The sequence below is a fragment of the Bos taurus genome, chromosome 21 (assembly GCF_002263795.3).
Source record: "Bos taurus isolate L1 Dominette 01449 registration number 42190680 breed Hereford chromosome 21, ARS-UCD2.0, whole genome shotgun sequence".
In the NCBI taxonomy this organism is placed as follows: domain Eukaryota; kingdom Metazoa; phylum Chordata; class Mammalia; order Artiodactyla; family Bovidae; genus Bos; species Bos taurus.
Window position 1 is genome coordinate 69,229,419 of NC_037348.1, and position 21,165 is coordinate 69,250,583.

General features: G+C 68.8%; 1 protein-coding gene across 2 annotated transcripts; it reads right to left on the bottom strand.

Moving 5' to 3' along the window:
* Window positions 1–257: 257 nt before the first annotated feature.
* AKT1 (AKT serine/threonine kinase 1) lies at window positions 258–20,736 on the bottom strand. Of its 2 annotated transcripts, XM_024981592.2 has the most exons (14): window positions 20,529–20,736; window positions 17,738–17,877; window positions 8,174–8,302; window positions 5,726–5,837; window positions 5,500–5,647; window positions 5,034–5,165; window positions 4,891–4,956; window positions 3,774–3,842; window positions 3,508–3,633; window positions 3,149–3,277; window positions 2,860–3,074; window positions 2,463–2,550; window positions 1,582–1,684; window positions 258–1,210 (listed from the first exon to the last, which is right to left on the bottom strand). In XM_024981592.2, the coding sequence occupies exons 2-14, from the start codon at window positions 17,781–17,783 to the stop codon at window positions 1,131–1,133; spliced, it is 1,443 nt and encodes a 480-aa protein (XP_024837360.1). In that variant the 5' UTR covers window positions 17,784–17,877; window positions 20,529–20,736; the 3' UTR covers window positions 258–1,130.
* Between the last annotated feature and the right edge of the window lie 429 nt (window positions 20,737–21,165).

Sequence of the window (21,165 nt, forward strand, 5' to 3'; positions counted from 1 at the left end):
TGGGCAGACACCTGTGCAGCCTGGATGGCCTGCTTGAGGTGTGGGGCTGGGGTGAAGCCATGGGCACAGGGGCAGCCAAGGCATTTCCTCCGAGTCCCTGGCAAATCCTGCCAGAGGCAGGTGAGGGACACCTTCCCTCTCAGGTCGTCCCCGGGCCTCCAGGCAGGCCACCTTGGGCGCGGGAAGGCCAAGTGCGCCCTGCCAGGGGGTTAGCCACATGCTCTTCCATCCGCCACCCAGCAAAACGAGCCACAGAGTCGAAAAGCAATTTTTATTGAAGAATTTGGAGGGAAAGTCTCATAATAGTAAAAATACTAAAGTTGAGTATAAAAAAACGCCTTGGTGCAGCGCAGCGTCTGGCCAGGAGGCGCACAGGGCGCAGCAACGGCCCCTGCAGAGGGCGCCGGGCAGGGCCGGGGCAACAGCGGGAGTGAAGCTTCTAGAAGGACAAGTGCTACCGGGGGGAGCCATCGGAGAGACGGTCCCAGTGGGAAAGGGGTGCAGGGAGGGCTTTCTCCTGAGATCAGAAACCCCAGTACGCACAGACAGCGATAGGTGGCACCCGGCCCCTCTATCTTGCCAGAGCCCCAGCCCGGCCTGATCGTGGGGGCCACCCTCCTGCAGCCTCCGCTCAGCCCCTCCCCAAGCAAGAGGGGGCTGGGCCAGCACCCCACAGCCAGACGGCTTCCAGGGCTGCGGGGTTGGGGGAAACAGGGACAGCCAGGGACAGCTGACCGGACGGATGGATGGAGGGGCCACGGGCAGGGCCCATGGGGACCCGCGTGCACGCGGCTGCAGAAGTCCTCGTTTTCCTACAGGAATCTAATCATTCCAAAGGCCGAGGCAGCGTCTGGAGAACTGGATGAATAAATTAAGAGAAACCGCAGGACGTCTTCCTCCCGAGCGGGCCGGCCAGGGGCACTCTGCCCCCAGTGCGGGCGGCCCTGCCCACGGCATGGGGTGCCTCCCCATCCGTGTTGGAGGATGGCGTGGTTCCACTCAAACGCATCCAGAAATAAAAAACATTAAATACAGATCCTCCGTGCGAGGCTTCCTCCCAGTCCTCGGAAGCGTCGTCCAGAGCACGTGGCTGCCCGTGGCGGTGTACTGAGCTCGGCCCAGCGGGCCCCTCAGGCCGTGCCGCTGGCCGAGTAGGAGAACTGGGGGAAGTGGGGCCTCCGTTCGCTGTCCACCCCCTCCATGCTGTCGTCTGTGGACAGGAGGGGCAGCTCAGCTCCGGGGCACCGGGGAAACCCAGGCAGGCCCCGAGGGCTCACCCCCAAGACTCCACAACAAGCCTCAGTGACCCCCGCCCCCACGATCCCGGGACCAGGGGACTGCGGCCCTGGTGCCCACCCTGCAGAGGGAAAGTGAAAAGTTAAATCGTTCAGTCGTGTCTGACTTAGCGACCCGATGGACTGCAGCCTACCAGGCTCCTCTGTCCATGGGATTTTCCAGGCAAGAGTACTGGAGTGGGGTGCCACCGCCTTCTCCCCTAACAGGAGAGGGGGCCACCCAGTAAAATGCTGAACAGAATTCTATTGTCTCAAGAGGAGGGGTCGGTGGGAAGGGCACCCTCACCTTGGTCAGGTGGCGTAATGGTGATCATCTGGGCCGTGAACTCCTCATCAAAATACCTGGTGTCCGTCTCAGATGTGACCTGAGGCTTGAAGGGCGGGCTGAGCTGCAGGAGGTAGGGGTGGGTTACAGCCTTGCTCCGTGCTCCCTGGCACACCTGGACCCAGACACAGCTCCCCACCCAGGAGACAAGCCTGTGGCCAGGCCTTCCCCTGCCTGGGTACCCTGGGGGACCTCGCCCTTCAGGGACCCACCTGCAGGGCTGCCCACCTCACTCTCGGCCCTGGGCATCAGTGGCCAGGCAGCGTCAGGCTGCAGAGGACCCACCATGACAGAGGATTCGAGGGCAACTTTAAAGGGCCAGGCTCATGGGAGGAAGCAAAGACCCCCGTGTGCTCCACCCTGGACTGGGGTCAGGACTGCCTGGGAACTAGCAGCAACTAGCAGGCTGGGTCTTGCTTGGGTCAGGGTTGGCACCAGAGCCCTCAGAAGGCAGGGCCAGGAGGCAAGCAGGCCCTGGGGCAGGATGCTGGCTGGAGAGGGGCAGAGTCAGGGAGCCCAGTCTCGGGGACAGAGGTCCAGCTGGCTGTGTGCAGCCTGCAAAGAAGGGGTGTGCTGGCAACAGGGTGGAAGCAGGCTTGAGGAGAGACAGCTAGCAAGCCTAGGGACCAGCTCCCTGGGTCTGTGAGCCACGTTGCCAGCACGGGCCAGGGCCTGGAGCTCGTGGGTCCCACAGAGGGCAAAAAGCAGAGAACCACGTGTGCAGGAAGCATGCTGCCTCAACCCTCGAAAGCCTCCTCATGTGTGTGGGGGTGTGAGATGTGAGTCAGGTGTGAGCAGGTGCAGGTGAGCGGGTGTGCTGGCTGGGGCACGGCCCCACGCACCTTCTTCTCGTACACGTCCTGCCACACGATGCTGGCGAAGAATCGGTGCTGCATGATCTCCTTGGCGTCCTCAGAGCCCCCACCAAGCCTGGGGGGGAACGGTAGCCACGGTGACCGGTCATGCCTGGCGGGCCGGGGCCCGGGCTCAGGCTGAGGCCGGCCGCCAGGCAGCAAAGAACAAGAGCAGCCCCTTCCGCGGCAAAGCCCCACAGGTGCGGGCACCAGGTGGGCAGAACCGTGAGCCGGGCAGGCTCTTCCTGGCCGGGTATGAGGGGCCGCCCTGCCTGGGCCAGCCCAGGCCAAGTACATCACACACAGCCACCAGCAAAGCCTGCTGAGCAGTGCCTGGGGGTGTCGGGGGACAGGCAGCTGGAGGGCGGCTCGGGGCAGGGCTCACCGCTGCTTGGGGTCCTTCTTGAGTAGCCCAGAGAGCAGGGACTTGGCCTCCGGGCTGAGTGTGCGGGGGAAGCGGATCTCCTCCATGAGAATGAGCTCAAAGAGCTTCTCGTGGTCCTGGTTGTAGAAGGGCAGGCGGCCGCACATCATCTCGTACATGACCACACCCAGCCCCCACCAGTCCACTGCCCGGCCGTAGTCGTTGTCCTCCAGCACCTGGGGGTGCAGGGCACGGGCTCAGAGAGCACAGGGGACATGAGGACCTGGGGGGGGGGGGAGGCGGTGCGCACCTCGGGAGCCAGGTATTCGGGGGTCCCGCAGAAAGTCTTCATGGTGGCGCCATCCTTGATGCCCTCCTTGCACAGTCCGAAGTCGGTGATCTTGATGTGCCCGTCCTTGTCCAGCATGAGGTTCTCCAGCTGCAGGAGTTGGCCTCCAGCTCAGCCCGCCTCCCAGCCACCTGGCGCCCGGCGCCCCAGGCCCGCCTCCCCTCCCCCCTCCCCTCCTCCCTCGCGCGTCCCCAGCCCTGCCCTGACTCCCCTCCGGGCTCCCGCCCCGCCCCGCTTCTCCTCCTCAAGTCCCGGCCCCACCCCCGCTCGCCTCCCCCCACCCCAGCCCCGCCCCCAGCTTCTTTCCCGGCCCCGCCCACCTTGAGGTCCCTGTACACCACGTTCTTCTCCGAGTGCAGGTAATCCAGGGCCGACACGATCTCGGCGCCGTAGAAGCGGGCCCGGTCCTCGGGAAACACCCGCTCCCGGGACAGGTGGAAGAAAAGCTGCGGGAGGAGAAGCCTGAGCTGGGCCAGCCACCCGGGCCAGGGCCGCGGGGCAGAGACCCTAACCCGGCGCGGAGTGGGGAGGGTGGCCCCCCGAACACCCGGGTCTCAGAGAGGGCCGCTCTGGGGTAGGGCCCTACCTCGCCCCCGTTAGCGTACTCCATGACGAAGCACAGGCGGTCGTGTGTCTGGAAGGAGTACTTCAGGGCCTGCGAGGGAAGCAGAGCTGGAACCTGGCCCTGGGCTGGGCAGGGGTCTGCCCTGTGGAGTGGGGGACCCCCGCTGTCCCAAAGGCCACGCCCGAGGACCAGCAGCTGCAGGTCCAGTGACCACGTGGAGACGTGATCACTGCTCTCACGCTTCAAGCCACAGGCAGCCTCACTTCAAAAGAAAGGCTTCTGATGGGATGTCCCGCTGGCTCCCGAAGATACAGACAAGAGACCCTCCCCCACGCCCTGCTCCATCCCCCATCCCCAGGGAGAGCCAGAGGGAGGCAAGCATCCTCAGGGAGAGCAAGTCTGGATCTCTGCAGGACTTGAGGTGGCCGGTACCCAGTGGAGGGCGTGACAAAGCCTGGCCTTCTCCTCACAATCCTCTGGCCAGACAAAGGGGAAGGCGCAAAATGAAGCGGAAGAGGCAAAGCCACGCTCATGCTAAGTCTGGGCGGACAAACACAGTGTCTGCTCTTAACGCCTCACGCTTCTCATGAGAATCTTAGGGACAAAAGCACCAGAAGCCTGACTGCTCCTCGGCTCTCTCCCAGCGTTAGACCAGGCGTCCCCTGGAGAGTAGACACCATGCTGAGCACAGTGGTCCTGGGGACAAGACTCCGGAGGCTGGCCTGGTCGCCTGACTGCTGACCTTCTGGAGCGTGGCCAGCCAGGCCTGGCGGCTAAATCCAGCCAACGCCTTGCTGCTCCCGAGGGCTCAGAGGGCTCAGGGCTCAGGGGTTTTCCATACATCCCTCCTGGGCCGAGTTCCCCCAGGACAGGGAGTGCCGTGAGCCTCCCAGGGGAAGCAGAGGGGTGGGCGTGGGGAGTGCAGCCTCCCGGGGTCTCAGCAGGACAGAGGGAGGCCGGGAGCCCCTGCTCACTCTGTGTACCCCCACGCCCCGCACCTGGCACCACCGTCCGCCCCTCCTGCAAGCCCGCCCACCATCGGCCAAGCTCTGAGCCTGCCGGGTTGGCAGGGAGGACAGGCTGGGGTCCCGGCGCTGTACATCCACGCCTCCACCCCAGGGGCATGGGGGGCACTCACCGTCAGGAACGGGTGCCGGGAGTTCTGGAGAACGCGGTTCTCTGTGAGCGTGTGGGCCACCTCGTCCTGGAAGACAGGCCCTGCTGAGCCGCCTGCCTGGCCCCACCCGGCCCCCCGCCCCCAGCCCCAGCCCCAGCCCCTACCTTGGCCACGATGACCTCCTTCTTTAGGATCTTCATGGCGTAGTAGCGGCCTGTGGCCTTCTCCTTCACCAGGATCACCTTCCCGAAGGTGCCTTTGCCCAGCAGCTTCAGGTACTCAAACTCATTCATGGTCTGAGGGCAGCATGCAGGCGCCAGGATCAGGGGGCAGCACGGTGACTGCTGGCAGCCCAACAGCGGAGGGGGGCTGGGGTCTCTGCGGGCAGCCTCGGGGCCAAGCACAGTGAGGCCAGGGCAGCAGGCAGGAGAGATGGTCCTTGCGGGTCCAGGGCTCAAGGGAGATTGCAGGGCTGTGTGCCCTGACTGGGAACGCTGGGGTTTGGGGGACGAGATAACAGTACCCAGGCCTTCCTGCACCCAGCGTTTCTCCCCTGCTTCCATGCAGGGGCTGGGAGGTGGGATGTGGGGGGGCCGTGACTGCAGGGTCCCGGGCAGGGCTGGGACTTACCACGCGGTGCTTGGGCTTGGCCAGCGACACCTCCATCTCCTCGGCCCCCGAGTTCTCGCCGGGTGAGCCCGACCGGAAGTCCATCGTCTCCTCCTCCTGCCTCTTGAGCCCGTCGGCCACCGTCTGGATGGCGGTGGTCCACTCCTCCCTGCAGGACGCTCAGGTGAGACCCGCGGCTCTGCCCAGGGCCCAGGACCTCCCCGGCCGCGGCGCCTGCGCTCCCTACCGCTCCTCGGGCGTCTCCACGTGGAACGTGCGCTCGATGACCGTGGTCCACTGCAGGCAGCGGATGATGAAGGTGTTGGGCCGCGGCCGCTCCGTCTTCATCAGCTGGCATTCTAGGGGCAGGCAGCACCTTCTGCACAGCGTCCCAGCCCACCCACCGCAGGCCAGACCTCTCCAAGCCTCAGTCTCCCGCCCTGTAAAAGGGGGCCAGAGTGCCCCTTCCAGCTGGGACCCTGCTGAGAGCTAGGCAGTGCCCCTGAGGGGGTGTCTGCGACTGGGCGAATCCATCTCCATGGTCTATTCTTTGGTCTCTGAGATCTCCAGCTGCCCAGGACACGGTCCTCAACCAGTAGGAGGGTGGGGGGTCTGGGGGGCCTGAGGAGGGGCTGGCGGGGAGGAGGCCTCTGGGAGAGCAGCTCCCTAGCTTCCCGAGCAGGAATGTCCCACCCCCCAGCCACACGAGGACCAGCGGGCTCCCTGTCTCAGCGCAGGGCCAGACCTGGGACGGAGGCTGATAATGACTCACCCTCTGGAGAGGCCGCCTGTCCGCTCCAGAGGCCACCTGGGCTGACCCTCCCCACACTGCTGCCCGTGACCCCGGGTGCACGCAGGAGCAGAGACAGGCTGGCAGACCTGGGAACGCACGCACGTCTGGAGCATGCATGCCCCAAACATGCACACCTGCAGCAAAGGAGCTGTGGGTGTGTCGGGGCCTGGAGCAGGGCTGGGTTCCAGCTCGGCCTGTGTGAGGCAGGAGGGGCCTGGGGCCAGCGCAGGGGCCTCCGACATTCCAGCATCTAGGCCCTGGCAACCGCGAGGGGCCCCGCCAGGCTCAGCCGAGCGCAAAACAAGGAACGGTCTGCCAGGCTAGGGACCAGGGCAGGGGGCTCCCGGGCGGGGTTGGGGGGCGCGGTGCTGGAGGCCCGCGTCTACCCGGGGCAGGGGAGGGAAGAAAATCTGTGTGGCAGCCTTCTGGGTCTGCACACCCCTCCTCCAACTCACTCCGCCCATCGAGACCACCAGGAGTCCCCAGGACCCAGGCAGTCAACCCCCATCCAGGGCCTGACTTCTTGCCCCCACCCCGGGAATCCCTCCCCAGTGAACAGCCCCTGCTCCAGAGGCCCCTGCGGAGCCGCCGGCCCCCCTCTCGGCTCTGCTCCGGAGCTCCTGCTCCTGCACGCCTGTGGCCTGCCTCAAGCCCCACCTCACCTGCTGCCGGAGGCCCCCTGGGTGGTGCCCGCCTCCCGTGTATCCCGACGGCCCCCACACTCCCGTGCTGGGTTTGGGCAACACTCCTGAGGGACGTCCTCCCCCACGAGGTGGCAGCTGCCCAGCTGAGCATCCTTCCCAGGCCCAAAGCCCCCATCCTGGCCCAGGGGGGACCCGTGGGGAGCCCAGACATGCGGCCACGGGGCTGCCGGGAGGGGGATCTGCCTCCGTGGCCCGCCCGCCTCTGTTCTACCTGCTGCTTTGCTGACACCTGAGGAGCCTGGGAGGAGGGCTCAGGGCTCACGGGAGCCAGGCCCTGGTAAAGCACCCCAGGGGGCCCCCAGCCAGGGCCCCGTCAGGGCCAGGTCCTCTGCTCCCCACGTTGGAAGCCCTGGGGTAGGGTGTGCCGGCTGGGCCTCCTCGCAGCACGGACAGCCAGGGAGCAGGCAAGCCCCACCCGGGATCTGCAGGCACAGAGGCTGGGGGATGGGCCGTGTGCTACCCCGCCGACCCTGCACCACAACCCCGATTCGATGCAGGGTTGGGGAGCTGGCAGGCCCCGGGCTCCCAGGGCTCGCGGCAGGGAGGGTGGGGGGCTTACGAGGAGCCGGGGTGGGACTGGGCCTGTGTTCTGTGACCCAGCAGCAGGTGGGCGGGCCCCGGGGCCTGCCAGTCAACAAGCCATCACTCACCCACCCCCAGGCCCACGTCCTGGGCCAGCCCTGGGCACGGCACCCGGGCTGGAGGCCCTGCCAGGCTGCCCGTCCTCACGCCTGGGTCCCCCCCCGCCTCGGGTAGAGTCGCACCTGCCGTCCCCCTACAGGTGCATGAGGCCATGGCAGCACTTGCTTTAGAAAAAACGCGCCCATCCGTTGAGCCTCCTGAGACACCCCGGGCTGCACTGCGGCACCCACCCAGCCTGCACCCTGCCGAGGTGGGCACACGCGCCCCCACAGGGCCGGGGCCTCTGAGAACCTGTGCTGGGAAGACAGAGGTCCCCAAAGCCGGGCGCTCCGGCCTGCCTCGGGCCCAGGCCTTGGGGAGAAGCCCTGGGGGCCCGTCAGCGCCTCCGGGGGGAGCACTCCACCCCCAATAGCCCTGGGCCTCGGCTCAGAGACCCGCGCAGCCAAAACCAGCGACTAACAGTCCCCGAGGGCTGCCGGCCCGACGCAGAGGCCGGGGGGCCCACGAGGGACTGCAGATGTGCAGGGACCCCCGCCCCTGGCTGCCACGCACTTACGGGCCACGGAGAAGTTGTTGAGGGGCGACTCACGCTGCTCCAGGTCCTGCGGCCGCTCCTTGTAGCCAATGAACGTGCCATCGTTCTTCAGGAGGAAGTAACGCGGCCGCCACGTCTTGATGTACTCACCTGCGGACGCGGCGGGCGTGAGGCTGGGCCGCTGCGCCGCGCACCGGGCCCACACACCCTCATCCCCAGGTCGAGGGTCAGGCCAGGCCAGGCACGGACCCCGATCCCAGGGTGGAGGGCAGGCGGGCGTGAGGCTGGGCCGCTGGGCGGCGCGCCGGGCCCACACACCCTCATCCCCAGGTCGAGGGACAGGCCAGGCCAGGCGCAGACCCCGATTCCCCTGGGGTGGAGGCCGGGCGGGCAGGCGGGGCTTGCTGTGGGTTAGCACCCACCTCTGATGGACAGCCCACCCCAGCCTGTGTTGGAAAGGGGGTCAGGTGGGCGCCTGGACCTGATGGAGGTTGGCCCAGTCCTAAGGGCCCTCCAGGAACCTGGCGTCCAGCGCCGAGCAGCCAGCACCACACTCGAGAGTGAGACGCCCGGGCTCGCCTGGCAGACGCGAGCCCACCCTCAGCAGGTCCCCAGGGTGGGCACTCGGAGCAGAAGCCCCTGCCCACACGATGACCCTCCTGCCGTCCAGGGGAGCCCAGCACGCTATTGTGAAGCCAGGCCTGGAAGGCCCTGCGTCCCACCCATAGGTCACCCAGGTCCCCGGGAAAGTTTCCCCCCAAGTTCTGCAGCATCAGCCGTACACGCGCCAGAGACCAGAGCAGATGTCCTCCGTGACGTCCCAGCGACTGCCATTTTTCATACTGACACCCAGGAAAAACGTTTCATTTCCATTTTGCCGAGCAAGGAGTTTGAACGACAGAAGAAAACTTACTAATTAGACACCCGCTTCCGCAGAGGGCCACCGGGCAGTGGAGGGGAGGGGGCCAGGCTTTCCTGGACACGGCCACCTGCAGGCCAAGCGGGGACCAGACCCCCTCCCCTCGCCCGCTCCTCCGCCCCAGCCCACTCCCATCCAGGGCCTCTGGGGGATGCGAGGGGCGTCCAGGAACTCCCTGCTATCCGCCAGGGATCGCAGGCAGGGGTCTCCACCAGGCCCAGACACTACTGACCCACCCGGGAGGGCCCAGGAGGCAGCCAGTGACCTGCCCCCACTCCGGCAGCATTTAGCAGGGTCCCCACCCAGTCCTGAGACCCAAACCCCAGGGGAGGTGGCCAGCACGGTGCTTCCTGTCCCAGGACTGGGGGCCCCTCGCCAGCCTGTACCAGCGCTGGGGGAGGAGGGCGGGGGTGGGGGGCAGAGCTGGCTGGGGGCCGCCCGCCCGGCACTCACCCCACCCACCCGCCCGCCCGCCACTCGCCCCACCCGCCTGCGCGCCAGTCTGGAGCTGTCGGCCCCTGATGGAGAGCCTCCCGTCCCGCCAGCTGCCGCTCCCCGGGACGCTAAGTGCGCTGGGAGAGCGATGCACGCCGCATCCAAGCAGCCCCCAGATCCATCTTCATTCACCAAATGCTGCCGCCCCCACAGCGCCCAGCGTGGGCCCCCAGCGCCGTGCCCCACGCGGGCCGCCAGCAATACCCCCCCATGCCCCAGCCCAGGCCTCAGACCCCACCCACTCTCCCCCAACGAGCCCACTGCCAGAGCCACGCGGGGTCTGGGACCCGACCCGGGCAGGTGGGGGTGGCAGGGAGCACGGGCCGAAAGAAGCCGAGGGGCAGGCACTCAATATGGACAGACCCGTGAGGAGGGGTCCCGGGCCGGCCGCAGGCCTGCTGGGCTCCCCGCCAGCCCGCACCCAGGGCACTAAAGGGGGGCCAGGCAGCCCACAGTGGACACGACGGCCGGAGGAGGTGGCCTCTTGCCGCACCCGCCTCAGGCCCCCGGCAGCCGGCACACAGACCCCCGGAGGAGGAGCAGGAATCCTGCTGCAGTGGGGGGACGGCAGGAGGAGGCCAGGGCTGAGGCTCGGAGACACACAGACCCCGTTCTTCAGTCTCTGGGACACTCCCGCCTGCAGACGTCCAGCCAGGCGGTCACTCGGGGGCCGCCAGCTGCGACCTGGGCTGTGGCCTGCATGTGAATGAGCTTGGCACAGGCAGGGCGTGGGGAGGGCCGCCGGCCCAGGGCCTGGCCACACCATGCTGTCCACCTGGCCGTAACATTGGGGGCCGACGACGGGGGAACGGCAGGACAGACACCCCCAGCCCGTGCTGGGGACAGACAGGGAAGCCCAAGGCGGGGACCCCTCCTCTCCTGCCCCCCAGGTTCCCCTCAGCATCCCCAAGTATGGTCTGCCAGCAGGGCCCTCCCACCGCGCCAGCTCATCCCCAGGAAGCGGCTACAGGACTCCCAGGGAAGGGTCGGCGGGGGGTTCCTCTCCAGCATCTCTGGCCTCCCACAGCCGGGCCGGGGACCAGCTAGGAGACAGGACGAACGCAGGCTGACGGCCAGCCCCCACATCCCCCAGCACGTCTCCCAGTGTGAGTCCCAGCACGGGTCCCAGCGCATCGTGGGTCAGGGCACCCGGGCAGGAGACCCAGAGGCCGAGACCCGAGCTGTGGGCCCCGGGAAGCAGCACGCAGGCTCCCAGAACCCGGGCCTGCCACGGGCACACCCTCCCCCGCCGGGGGTCTGGCCCCTCCGAGCTCCACCCCGAGCCCCCTGCACGGGCCCCTGAGCCGGTCCAGAGTCCCCAGCTCTCGGGGAAACTGCTGGATGAACGTACTGCCACGGCAGTGGTGGGTGGCAGGCAGCGGCTGGCAGGGGGCCAGGCAGCACTACGCTGCTTCTCCAGAGCAGAGCAAGCCCCAGCAGGCCCAGGGAGCGGGCGCCAGCTGACGGCGCTTCCTGTGCGGCGCCCCCACCCCACAGCCATCGGCCACTGACAGCCACCGCGCGCCCCAGCCAGCCAGGCCCACAGCCGGCCATGTCCCCACGTCCGCAGGCCCCATCCCACCAGCAGGACACCCAGCCACGGACGGTCAGCACACGCTGAGAGCCGGTGCCAGGGAGGGGGCACAGCCCACCCCAGCGGAGCCCGGGTCTGCGCGCAAACCACACCGCCGGCTCCTTGCTCCTGGGGACGCAGCATTCACAAGGTCCTCCTGGGGGCACAACGGGCAGTTCGGAGGAGCGGAGAGGATGGGCGTCCAGTCCTGGCCCAGCGGAGGTGATGGGGGGGAGGGGTGCGCCCCCACACGGGCCCTGAGCCGTCCCCGGCGGCCCGCAGGCACAGAAGGGGGAGCGTCATGACTAGCCGCTCCCTGGGGAATCCGAGGCCCGAGGCAGGGGCTCTCGAGGTCCCAGAGAGGCGGCTGGGGGCCAGAGTCAAGGTCCTGCTGCCAGGCCGGGCCCGCTTCTGGACAGACTGGGAAGCCGTGCGGTCTCTGGTTCTGACATCGAGTGGGCAGGGCCCAAGGCGCACAGACTGCAGAGGAATGCAGGGAGGCAGGGTGGCAGACAGGGGTGCAGTCGGGGGGCATGCTGGGCCCCCCCTACCGAGGCAGAGCAGAAGGCCCCGGGGGCTGCCCTCCCGCTTCCCGCTGCCCCAGGGCAGCACCGGGCCTCCAGGCCTCTTGCCACCCACGAGCCACCACTGCCCTGCCTGCACGCCCACCCAGCCTGGACGTCCACCGGCCTGGCCACCCTCTCTGAAAACCCCGCCTCCGCCTTGGGCACCAGACATCACCCACTGTACCGGCTAGAGAAAACAGCCGCCCTGACCCCGGCCTGCGCGCATCCGGCCGGCACTGGGCCCCAGGGAACCCCCTCCCCGCGCCCTCGCCTCGGAGCTGCCCCCCTGGCTCTGTCCCGACCCCGGCCTGCACGCATCCGGCTGGCACTGGGCCCCAGGGAGCCCCCCCACCCCGCCCTCACCTTGGAGCTGCCCCCCTGGCTCCATCCCGGGGCCTCTGCCTGGGACATGGGGCCTCCTGCCCAACCCACGGCCCCGCCTCTCATCTCCCTGTCCTCCAGTGGCTGGATGACCCTCACCCACATCACCGCTCACTCAGAAACCTCGCCCGCCAAACGGCCGCAGCCCCATTGCCCAGGGGCCACCATGGACCCGAAGAGTTCTCCCTACGGTCACCCGCCAGGCCTCATCCGCCGCCCTGGGCCTGCGTGGGCGCCCAGCCTCGCTGCTGCAGGGGCGTCTGGGGGCCTGCGCTTTCGGGATGGGAGGTGGAGGGGCAGCCCACAGGCCTCTCAGTCCACAGCTTCCTCCCTCAGCTGCTGGCCTCTGGGTCACAGGCCCTGGCCCTCGGGCAGGGCTGCCCAAAGTCACGTGCATGCACGTGCTGGGTTTCCGCAACGTTCCCCCAGGGACATACCTCTCACCCCGCGCCAAGAGCCCAGGATGGACCCAACCAAACCCAGGAAGGCGCCAGGCTCCACGGGGCAGGGCAGAGGAGATGCGCACGGGGAGGCGAGTGAGCAGATGGGCGGCGCCGGCTCCCGGGGGGCAGCGGGGCCTGTCCTGTGCCCACAGCCCCCACCCGCCGGCCCAGATGCTCAGAGCGGGCATCTAAGTGAGGCTGGCCTCCCCACGGCCAAGAGGCTCTGAGCACCGACGTCCCCCCAGGAGAGAACACCACCCGCAGAGCAGAGGAGTCAGCGACCTCGGGGCTGTTGGGCCCCCACCACCCAGCTGCCCGCCGCCGACTGCTCCCCAGTGTGGAGCCCGTCGCAGCGGCCCCTCTCCCGCGGGCCCCCCTGTGACCGGCCGGCGCCTGGCCCTGCCTCCTCACACTCCCAGCCACACCCACCCTGGCCCTGTCCCCTCCAAGCTCCTCAGAGCCCCCCACTCAGGTTCGCCACGCACCCTGCACCCCAGCCTGGGGCAGAGCAGCACATCCTTGCGGCCAGAGGGCTCCTCTGAGGTCACCCCGGTGTGGGGCCCCTGACCCTGTGGATCCCGCTGAGGCCTCGGCGCAGGCAGGCCCAGCCAGGCCCAGAGGGCAAAGCCCAGGGTTCAGGGGGATCGGTCCTGGGCGCACACCCAGTGCCCCCAGCCCCCAGCCCCAGGGTTGGCAGGAGCAACGGCACATGTAACCAGCCCCCCATCGATTCCAACATTCCTGAGACAAGAGTCTTATTTCTGACGGTTAGGGAGCCACGTGACACAGGCGAGAAAGCAGGGAGGGTGTGCTGCGTGGGGCACACGCGGGCCCGAGTCGGGGCCCTCTCCCAAGCGGCCACAGGGGGCCAGGTCTGGGCCAGGGACCCCCCGGGGGGCGCACGGGCAGACACCAAGGGCACCCACCCCGTGGGAGCAGTCACGCGAGGCCCCCGGGGCAGCTGCGGGCCACGAGCCTGGCCGGGGGGGGACGCCCACACCCCCACCACACTTCTAGGAACTGGCCTGACGCGACCCAGCCCAGGCTGCCCCCGAGGACCGCGCCGGGCGGGACGCGCTCCCCGACCCTGTAGGGGCGCTCGCTGTGCTCCCAGGGGCCAGGGCCCTCCCCGCCTGCCAGCGTGGGGCCAGGAAGCAGACAGGGGCGGCGTCTGAGTCTGGGGACCGGGGGCGGGGGCGGGGATGACCCCTCACCCCCAGCGCAAGGACGCCGCCGGAGCTTCCTCTTTTGTTGTTTGTTTTGAAGGGAAAATTCAGCCTGCTCACAAAACAGGAAGCTCGGCCCCACACCGGCCTGCGGGCCTCAGCCTCAGCCACACGCCACGGCCCCAGGTCGCCACCGCCCGCAGGCTGGAGGCGCCCCTCCAGGCACGGCCCGCCCCCACGCGCCGGCCCCCACCCTTGGGGTTGGCTGTCGCTCAGAGCGGCCCAAGGGGACCGCCAGGACCAAAGCCACGGCCCCCGAGACCTGACGCGGAGGGAAGCTGGGCACGCCTTGCCGGGCCGGACACCGGAGCCCGGGACCCAGCTCAGCTGGCTTTCCGGGCCGGGGCACACAGCACAGGGAGCGGCCCCCGCCCCGGGGGTCCCACGAGCCCCGTGTTCTGGCCAGCAGAACCTCGGCCTCCTCGAGAGGAGCAGGGCTTCACCCCCACGGCCCCGCCCTGTGAGAAGCTCAGGCCTGCGGTGGGGGGGAGGCTGTCAGCGCGCGGGACCACCATCCCCCGGGCCTAGAGCCAGCAGAGGGGGTAGGTGAAGCCCAGGGCGGCGGCCAGAAGCAGGAACCGGCCAGGACTGAGGTGGGGGCGGGGGAGGCGCCAGCACGGCCCAGAAGCCCACTCCCCACCAGGAGGGCTGGGAGCAGCTCAGTGAGCTGGCAAGAGCCCGGACCAGGGAAAGGTCCGGGCCAGCCACCGGCTAGGGTCGGGATAGAGGCAGGCCTGAGGCGCCCCCAGGACCAGACCCTGCCCCCCGCCCCGAGCCCGATGAACGCAGGGCCCCGCCAGGCGGGCCTCACTGGGGGAGTGGGGGCCAGACCCAGGAAGGCTCCTGGGCAGGGAACCCCGTGCCCCTAGGCCGGCTCTCCGCCCGCCTCTCAGCCCCGCGGCATGGGGGCTCCTGCTGGACTGCAGGCCAAGTCCAGACAGCCCTGCCTCCTGGAGGAGGGCTGGTTTTTCGAACTGTCCACCTTCAGAAATCAGACAGCACACATCCAAGACAAGACCTCTTGAAGCTGCCTTTGTGAGCCGCACTGAGCCCGCCGTCCCCAGCACCTGCGGTGGAGCTGAGGGGCGACTGCCCGCCCCTCCGGGTGTCCACCCACGGCTGGGGTGTCTGCCCGCCACTCGCGGCATCCTGCTTTACTCAGGGAGGCCGCCCGCTTCTGGGACATCCACATCCACTTGTACTCGGGACGTGCAGCTGTCTCGCAGGAGCTCTGCCCCCGGTCCCTGCAGCCCCACTTGGTCCAACCCTCGTCCTTCCAAGCCTCTAGCAGCTTGTCCCCGGCTGCTCCCGGGACGCCTGGGGACGCGGAGGCCCGGAGGCCGTGCCTGGGTGCCGTGGGGCGGTGACGGATGCTGGCCGCCAGGCGGGCTCTCCTCTGCCCGCTCGGCTGCTCTGGGCCAGAGCACGCGTGTCAGTGATGCAGCCCCTGAAGGGCGGGGGAAGGAGCCGGGCCCGGAGGTCTGTCCTACACAGATCCTGGGTGCCGCCCTTCAGCTCTCAGGCCGGGCCCGGGGGTCTGTCCTACACAGATCCTGGGTGCCGCCCTTCAGCTCTCAGGCCCACACCTGCTCGGCTCCTGAAGTGTCTTTGCCCTTTGCCCACCGGCCCACAGCAGCCCCCTGACCTCCATAACAAGAGGCACCGTGGGGGCACTTGGGGGTCCGTGAGGAGCTGGAGGAGAGTCAGAGCCCCCCCCACTCAGAATCAGACCCCTGGCGGTGGGGGTGGGGAGGGGAAGGTGGAGCCCCCTGCCCACTCCCGGCCCGGGTCCCCACTCCACCCAGAGCCACCCCACGGGGGGCCTTGGCGTCCTCCTCCGGCCGGTCCTGAGAGGTGGGGGCAGGGCAGGTGGGGAGCACACAGGAGCAGCTCACACCGCCCCCTCCCGCCCACTCCAAGGGGCTGGACGCGTACAGCCACCGGACCCCCAGGACGTGACCCCCAGGACGGAAACACAAGTTCCCCCTGCAGCCCAAGAAACGGCACGCCACAGCCCTCCAGCCCCGAATCAGGGTCACCCTGAATCCCCCGACCCTGGCTGTGATCTCTGCCCCTTTTACCCTTTCACCCCAAAGCGCAGCACACAGAAAGAGCCCACACTTGAAGGGAGAACAAATTTGTGGAAGACGCACGGATGTAGCGAACAAGACGGTAGTGACACCGGGTCCCCCAGGGGCACGGGGGGGGCCGTGGGCGTGGACCCGGGGCGCCCCCTGGGCAAGGCACGGCCCCTCCTGGGCCACACTGCACACAGCCCGGTGAGCACGTGAGCCAGAGGCAGGGCGGACGCAGGACCTCTGTCCGGCCTGAGGCTGGCTGCACTCTGCCCAGGTGCTGGGGGCCCACCCCTCCAGGCCCGCCCTCCACTGCGCCAACCGTTCAGACGGGCACACAAAGGCCTGAGGACGCAACACGCTTGCCCATGGAGACGGACACAGCGACGGGGCGCTGCCTGGACGCCCCCTGCCCCTCCAGAAGGCACACACCCTGAGTGGCCCTCTAAGACGCACCCAGGCATCAGAGGGGCGCTTCTACCCGAACTGGGCTGGCCAGTGGACACCCCAGGAGCTGGGCCAGGGGCCCCGGCAGCCCTGAAACCCTGGGCATCTCCCAGGTCAGTCCCTGGTCAGTCAGTCGACGAACGCTTGCCAAGGATCAGAGGCCCTGGACCCCAGGGTGTGTCTGTGCTTCCACCAGGTGCAGAGAAGACGACAGGGACCCGGGCTCAGGCCTGACCCCGAGGAGGGCGACGAGGTGAGGAGACAGGGCGGGACCTGGCGGGGGTGGGGGGGTGGGGACCAGGAAAGGGTCAACGCTGGGGGAGGGGACCCAGAAGGCTGGCCGCAGCAGGAAGCCCTGGGGGGGCCGGCCACGGACCACAGGCCCCTGCAGCAGCCCCACCTCCGTCCAGAGGCCGAGCACTGTGCCCCCGACCGCTGCCGGAGTGAGCTCTGAGAGCTCACGCTGACCGCATCCGTGACTCCTGATTCGCCCAGGGTCTCATCTCCGTCTCTCCTGTGCTTCCCAACCTGCTCCGCAGGGCAGCTCCTGTGCATCCCGCAACACGCACTTCCACTGCAGCTCCCCGGCTGCCCGCCTGTGCCTGAGGTCCCCCTCCCAGTGGCCTGTGGGATCCTGAGTTGGAGAGGGGACATGGTCCCCGGAGGGCATGCGTGAGGAGTGGGGGCTAGTGGCTAGCTAGTGTAGGGCGGCCAGAGCTCTGGGAGGGAGCTGGTCTCCAGGAAGGGGAAGTTGGGGGAGCAGGTGGTGACTAACCAGCCCCCGGCCTGCAGCAGGAGAGCACGCCCTGCCTGAATGCCTCGGACACCTCGACCTCCGGCCTGTCCTGCTCCCGGGGCCTGTCCAGCCTCTACGGGACAGGAGGCAGCAGGGCCACAAGGCAAGGGGCCCGGGCCCAAGCTTCCATCCCACCGGCTCCCTGAGAGCCCCTCCCTAGGCACATGGGCGAGCAAGAGGCAGGCTGGGCACGGGCCAGGGCCTGGCAGCACCAGCGTGAGCCTGCCGCACGCCGGGCCCCGGGCAGTGCAGAGCCCCCTCCTGCCCACAGCCCAGCTGAGACTGGCCCCGGGCCAGGCCTACCAGCCCTGCCCTGCCCTCAGGAGCCCTCGGGCAGTGCCCTGGGCCGCCAGCGTGCCAGGCCTTGGACGGGCCCCAGTCCTCGCTGCCTTCCAGGAAAACGGGTAGTTCTCCCCGCCCACAGCCTCGGCCAGGCGGCAGCTCCACGGGCTGCATGCTGGCCTGGGGTGCACGTTCCCACCCAGGAGACCCTGCGGGGCCTGTGTCCCCCAGGCCGCAGGGACGTCAGGCCCCGGACGCACCGCTGGGCTGCTCCCAGAGTCCAGGGAGGCCCTGCTGGTCCAGCAGCCACAGCCCACCCCCAGCCCCTGAGGAGCCATGGGCCCAACTCGGGGCCCTCACGGGCCGGCCCGCGGGCACTGACCTCGCTTGTGCAGCCAGCCCTCCTTCACGATGGCCACGTCGTTCATGCTGCTGTGGCTCCCGCGGGCCAACACGGCCCAGACCTCACTCTCGTGCCTCTCAGAGGGGTCCGCCCCACGCCCAGCGGGCCGCCGACAGCCTCTGGAAGAAGCAAAGGGAAGCGTGAGGCTGTGCTGGGCCTGGGGAACACTCCTCAGAGCCTCAGGGGAGCCCAAGAGGCCCTTGGTGCCTGGGGCCTTGGGCCAGGCACGCCTTCCCACATGACCTGTCCCCCTTAGCCTTCAGAGCTGCCGCCGCCCCCCACACGGCCTTCCCACCCTGGCTCCAGATCCCAAGTCACTCACATGGCTCCCGGGGCCAGGCCTGCCCTCCCCCCAGGCTGTAAGCCCCCCTGCCACCACCCCTCCCTGACCCTGAAGCCCTCAGAGCTCACTGTCCCCCTCTCTGACCATTCCCATCTCCCCTGACCTTTGTACAAATGACCCCTGTCCCCAAAAGGCTCCCCATGGTATACCCCAGCCTCCCTAACCTGCCAACCCAGCAGAGGCCCTCTCTTCCAGGCAGTCCCCCTGACTGCTTCGGCCCACACCTCCTGGCCTCCCCAGTCCCCTGGCGAGGGCACCCAGGTCGCCCTGTCCATGGTGCTCCTGCCCCAAGGCGGGCGTTCCCGAGAAGGACCCAGGCCTCCTCCTCTCCGTCCCAGTGTGGGTTAGAGGAATTCCAGCGTGGAGAAGGCAGGGCCAGTGCAGGCGGCTGCTGCAGACAAGCCGGAGCCCTCCAGGGTGACATGAAACCCCTCACACACCCACCCCAGAGAAACCCCAGGCCCCTCCTAAACCTCAGCCCCCGCCGGCCTGAATCCAGTTCATTCATTCGGCCAACATGGACCAGGCATCTCTGGTTTTGCCAGGCTCAGCACTGGGCACTGGGGACAAAGAGAGGTTCAGACGAGTCCTGTCTGTGAGAAGCACCCAGTCCAGGGTGGTTATAGACCCATAATTACAGCATTCAGGAGGCAACAAATCAGGAATGGGGGGACTGTACAAACACAGAGGCCCGGCACCCGCCCTTCGGAGGCCCACCAGCAGCCTCCTCGTGAGCAGACACTTTGGCCATTGATCCTGTGTGGCCCACCCCTCTGCTCCCCTGTTGGACGAACTCCTAGGCACCCCTCAAAACCCAGCGCCCACATCACTGGTTCTGAGCATCCTGGGAAACAGCATCCTCCCCACAAGCAGTCCTCTCCCCTTCTAGTCGGGCACCCAGGAGGGTAGGCCTGGAAAGACCTCTCTGGGCCCTCAAGCTGGGCAGACACCCCTAAGTATCTCCAACATGGGATATACGTACATATACACTCGTCCTATACACACTTCCTATATGCATCTCCCACAGCCCACCTTACTGGGCTCCTGGAGAAAGCCGCTGTGCACTGTCCACCTTGGGCTAAACCTAGAAGGGTAGGAGGACCCACTCTCTGGTTTGCGTCTGATATAAAGGAAGCCGCTCTTTGACCCCCCTCAGCAGGCCCACGGGCAGGCGTGGCAAGTGAGACTGGAGAAGGGACCACCAGGGCCGGACTCAGCCAGCCTGGCGCGCACAGGGGGCTCTAGTGGCACGCGAGTGGGCGTGGCCTGGAGGCAGAGGGCTGGACTCAAAGACCTGTGCACAGGGGGGGCCCCCACCCCCACGGGCCGAGCGGGTCTGCTGCTGACAGGGCCAAACAGCTGTCGAGAGCCCCGCGTGTAAAAATATATCTGCACACACACACAGGACGGCGTGCCTGTCCACAGAAAGGTGCACGCGGAGCCGGAGCCTGGGCTGCCTCCCACAGGGCGGGCGGCTCGAGGGGACCTCTGCTTCCCCGGCTTCGGTCCTGCAAGCGCCTTCACCACGAAGGTGAAGTACTGCTATGGCTGTTCAAGTCACGACCTTCCAAAAATAATACTCTCTGCTCCGAAAGGCCCCTCCCTTGGCCTCCAAAACACCCGCTTATGAACTAGACGTTCAGCTGCGGGGCAGGGAACAAGCCCCACCAGTGCACCCCACTCTTCACGTGAGCCAGAGGCCCGGGGCACCTAGGAGTGGCCTGAGCAAGGTGGCAGGGGGCCAGGCGTGAACGTCGGGGGCTTCTCTGGCCACAGAACACAAGCCCACAACCCCAGCTCTGTCCACCCCAATCCCACCCACCAAGTTCACCAGCTGCCCCGGGACCCCCCTGGCCTGTGGCAGGAGCCCCAGCCTCTGGGATGGGTGGGCAGCACTCGCGAACCCACCCAGCTCCGGAACCGTCTCAGGGCCCAGGAAGGCTGTAGTCCTTTGTGGGAGGGCCTGGGCACCCAGCCACCACGGACAACTTTTTGTCCATGGGAAAATGAAGTCCTTTCCAAGGGCCCACCCACAAACTTGAACGAGAGCCGGGTCAAGTCTTTTCCCCGGGCCCCCGAGCACCCAGTGTGCGCCGGGATCCCGCTGGCCGGAGCCCGGGGAGCCCCCTGCCGCCACGGACCCCCGGCCCCGGCCCCCGGCGCGGGCCGCACCCCTCCGCCCCGGCCCGGGCCTCGCCCGCCGGGGCCGCTTCCCCAAGGTCATGCGGGAGGCCGGGGCCGGAGGCCCGCCGCCCGCTCGGCCCGCGCCCTCCCCGCCCAGGCCGCGCTCGGCCACTTCCTGCTCCCGCGCCTCCATTCTGGCCGCGCGCGGCCCGCGCCCCGGCCCGGCGGCCGCGAACAAAGCGGCCCGGCCGCGGGGAGGAAATCCGGGCCCCGGCGGCGGGCGGCGGGCGGGCGGGGACTCACCGGGCGCCGCGTCCGGCGAGAGCGCGGGCCTAGCCGGGCCGCGGCCTCCGGCGCCCGCTGCTCCGCATCCCCGCGGGCCGGCCGGCCGGGGCCGGGCTGGAGGCCGCGGCGGGCGCTGCTCGGGCGGGCCTCGCGCGCCGCCGGGCCCGGAGCTCGTGCGCGGCCGCCGGCTCGCTCCTCGGGATGCGCTGGCTGCGCGGCTGCGCTGGGCCGGCCGCCCGCCCGCCGCGCTCGGCCCCGCCGGCCCGCCCTCTCCCCGCCCCGCGCCCGCCCCGCCCGGCCGCCCGCCCACATCCGCCTCCGCCGCCCGGGGCGCCCCCTCCGCGGGGAGCGGGAGCGCGCGGCGAGAGGCCCTGGGGCCGGGCCGGCCGCCGGCGGAGCCCGGCCGCTCCCGCCCCTCCCCGGGGCCTGTCTCCGGGCCGCGGCCTCCCTGGCCTCGGTTTCCCCGTCTTGTCCGGCCAGCCCGCACTTCTCGGACCAGTCCGGCCCCGACCCTGTTAACAGGGCCTGCGTGGGCTGAGCCGCCTGCTTCTGACTCCCTCCGGCGGGAGCAGGGCTGGAGTGTGGGTTAGTCTGACTTTTAGAATATGCCCCAAGCTGGGGAGCTGTTGACTCCAGGGGCCACGGTGGGCCTAAC

What these genes read in the sequence shown, in the direction of transcription:
- AKT1 (XM_024981592.2), bottom strand. Translation starts at nt 17,783, where the DNA reads ATGAACGACGTGGCCATCGTGAAGGAGGGCTGGCTGCACAAGCGAG. An exon ending in GTGGAGACGCCCGAGGAGCG is followed by an intron (nt 5,648 to 5,725) that starts GTAGGGAGCGCA and finishes AGCGTCCTGCAG; the next exon opens with GGAGGAGTGGACCACCGCCA. An exon ending in TGGTGTACAGGGACCTCAAG is followed by an intron (nt 3,278 to 3,507) that starts GTGGGCGGGGCC and finishes CAACTCCTGCAG; the next exon opens with CTGGAGAACCTCATGCTGGA.